Source organism: Amaranthus tricolor, chromosome 1, assembly GCF_026212465.1.
Source record: "Amaranthus tricolor cultivar Red isolate AtriRed21 chromosome 1, ASM2621246v1, whole genome shotgun sequence".
Classification (NCBI taxonomy): domain Eukaryota; kingdom Viridiplantae; phylum Streptophyta; class Magnoliopsida; order Caryophyllales; family Amaranthaceae; genus Amaranthus; species Amaranthus tricolor.
In genome coordinates this window covers 7,581,151-7,584,008 of record NC_080047.1, presented here as the reverse complement: position 1 = coordinate 7,584,008, position 2,858 = coordinate 7,581,151, and the positions used below count along the sequence as shown (strand labels likewise).

The 2,858-nt window shown below is 25.8% G+C and overlaps 1 protein-coding gene across 1 annotated transcript; it reads right to left on the bottom strand.

Annotated features, from left to right (window-relative positions):
- On the bottom strand, positions 1 to 2,553 carry LOC130828638 (organ-specific protein P4-like). Its single transcript, XM_057694605.1, has 2 exons — positions 2,437 to 2,553; positions 1 to 521 (listed from the first exon to the last, which is right to left on the bottom strand). The coding sequence occupies exons 1-2, from the start codon at positions 2,536 to 2,538 to the stop codon at positions 180 to 182; spliced, it is 444 nt and encodes a 147-aa protein (XP_057550588.1). The 5' UTR covers positions 2,539 to 2,553; the 3' UTR covers positions 1 to 179.
- Positions 2,554 to 2,858: the final 305 nt, after the last annotated feature.

Genomic DNA, 2,858 nt, shown 5'->3' with positions numbered 1-2,858 from the left:
TTTCCAAAATAAGTAAATTTTATTTTTAAACAAGAGATATGAGTATATTGTAACTGATCTTAGTACACTAAAAATCAGTTACATACCCCAATTAGCCATTGGTAGTAGAAAAATTAAACACACCACAACAATCACAATCTCAAACATAAAATGATCAGATTGATCCTAAACAAATTAAATTATTGATTGTAGACAGAAATATTTGGAATTGGTTCAAATTCATCTGCAAATACTTTCTTTGATGTTGATTGATCGTCATGATCATGCTCTGATTTTAAATATTGTGCATGTTTATGTGATTTCACAGCTTCATTTGGGGTGACATCATTCTGGTAAACAGAAATATTAGGAATTGGATCAAATTCTTTGAGGAAATCTTTGATTATTTCTGCTTTGTATTGATCTTTATTATATGACCTAGAAATTATGAATTGTTCAAGAGATTCAGGCATGGGTTCCCCCTTCATCATGTCTCCCCAATACTTATGTAGGTCTTTTCTCCCATCACTTGGCCCTGCAAGCTGATTCAACATTTGGCTACGTAGTCAGTGGCGGATCCAGTAAAAAAAAGAAGTGATAGTTAATAATTTTAAAAAATATTTTTTATGTAAAACATGCTTTATGAGTTTTTCGAATTCTAGCTAATCTTGTGAAAAACAATACGTTAACTAATTCATCTAAGATATACTCCATTTACATATATTGTTTGATTTTATTTTAAATTTAAGTAATGTCTACTGACCTCAATAACCACATGCTATATCAAATCATGTGGGTACTCATCACGGGCGAATTATAAGCTCACATATTTTTTACATATTTATATAAAATCAAGTAATTAAACTAAAATAAAGAAATGTAAATTAACAAAAGCTAGCTAATATTTAAATTTGTGATTTTAAGGACTTTATAAGACCAGATGTCCAGATGTTTTGCACGTGCACAGTAACTCCAATGGTAAATTTTTTTTAGTATTATTAATCTACTTTACTTTCTTTGAATGCTAGCGATGATGGATTGATGATGAAGTGGGACAACTATAACTTATCTTTCTTAAGTATAAATAAGCACAATAAATTACTTAATTAGATCTACTCCAATTTAATTGTTGATTTTAATGGTGATAATATGAATAATTATTAGTATAAATCGATGAAATTCTGATTATAAATAACTTTTTTGTTTATAATTTTTCATTGCCACATAACGCTGCTTTTTCAAATGATTATGCATTATAATAATTTTTGTGAAGAAAATAAGATGAATAAGTGAATTTTTTTTTTGAAAGAAAGATGAATGAGTAAATATGTATAACTATTAAATTGTCAAAAGTTTTCCTACCAAAAATACAAAATTTTTCATTATCATTAATAATATTATTAACGACAATCAAATGAACCGTTAAAAGCATTGGTTAGTACATGACTTTCATGGTCATGAATAAATGCATGACCAATTGTTAATTGAGCATCCTAAAAGCTTCCCTTTAACGTTAAACTATGTTCTACACGTGTAATTACTGACTTGTTTTCAAACATTATTAATATTATTGAATAGAGCTAAATAATAAATAATATGAGGTAGGAATTAATTAAGTGAAATATTAAATTGATCATTGAATTGAAAAAAATAAAGATATTAGTGATTGTGGAAAATAAGCCATGAGTTCGATCATGTTAAGTATTATTTTTATATATACTAAAGTAATATCAATATAAAAAAAATAAAAAGTGAAGTTAAAATAAGTCATAACTATTATAAAAATAAAATAAAAAACTAAATTCAAATTTTTCTTTTTTACGTACAATACATAGATTGATAATTAGTATTAATTAGGAGTAAGTAATCTATTTCTATTTTATTTCTATTTTTATTTTTATTTTATTTTTATTTTATTTTTACTTTTTGATTTTTTTTATTTGTATCTTATGTTTTTTCTTATTTTTGTTTTTTTATAAATTATTGGTATTGACCATAGTGTGTAAGTTGCAGGTTTTGCGAGTAGCTGCACGTTCTTGAGCCGAGGGACTCTTTGACCGCACTTTTCTTCATGGGTATGAGTTGTCGTCTTCCTTCCCTCCCCAAATCCTGATCATAGTTTTCCTATGAGTAGGATACACTAGGTATGATGATGATGATAATCTAAGATTAAATTTTACTTACTACTTCCTCCGTTTTCATATGTTTTTTTCAAATAGAGTTTATGAATTTTAGTGTTAAACCTTAGCTAAGATTTCTTATTAATCTATAAGATAAAATATATTCAAGTGGGATCTTGTTAGATTCATTTAAATATATACTTTCTACATATCAACTTTCCAGAATTTTTAAAAAAATACAATAATTTAATTTTAAAGTTTACATTGAAATCTGAGAAAAAAAATAAATGAAAAGAATAATCGAAAACAATGGGGTATATAGATAATTAATGCTTACCAAAATAAGTGAAAGTAGGAAAATGAAGAAGATTTTCATTTTTGCAAAAACCAAGATAATAATAATGGTATTTCCAACTTTGTGGTGGAAAAACATTTCCATTTTCCATGCTTAAATACAAAATCTCACCAAAAAAATACAAACAACAAAATAAAAAAATATATCATCATTCATGGCCACTCCATATAATTCAAAAAAAGAAAAACTAATTACCCCACTCCATGTTTTAGACCTAATAATTTAATAATATAATTTATACTTATATGAATAAGTATTATATTATTTAGTGGGGAAATCATGACATATTGAATGACGAATTATCTCTACTACATTATTGAAATTATTCATAGTAATTTTTTATATTTAATTTGGTCCAATAGCCAATAATTAAGAATACTTCATTCATGTTTTAGGGCTCGCTT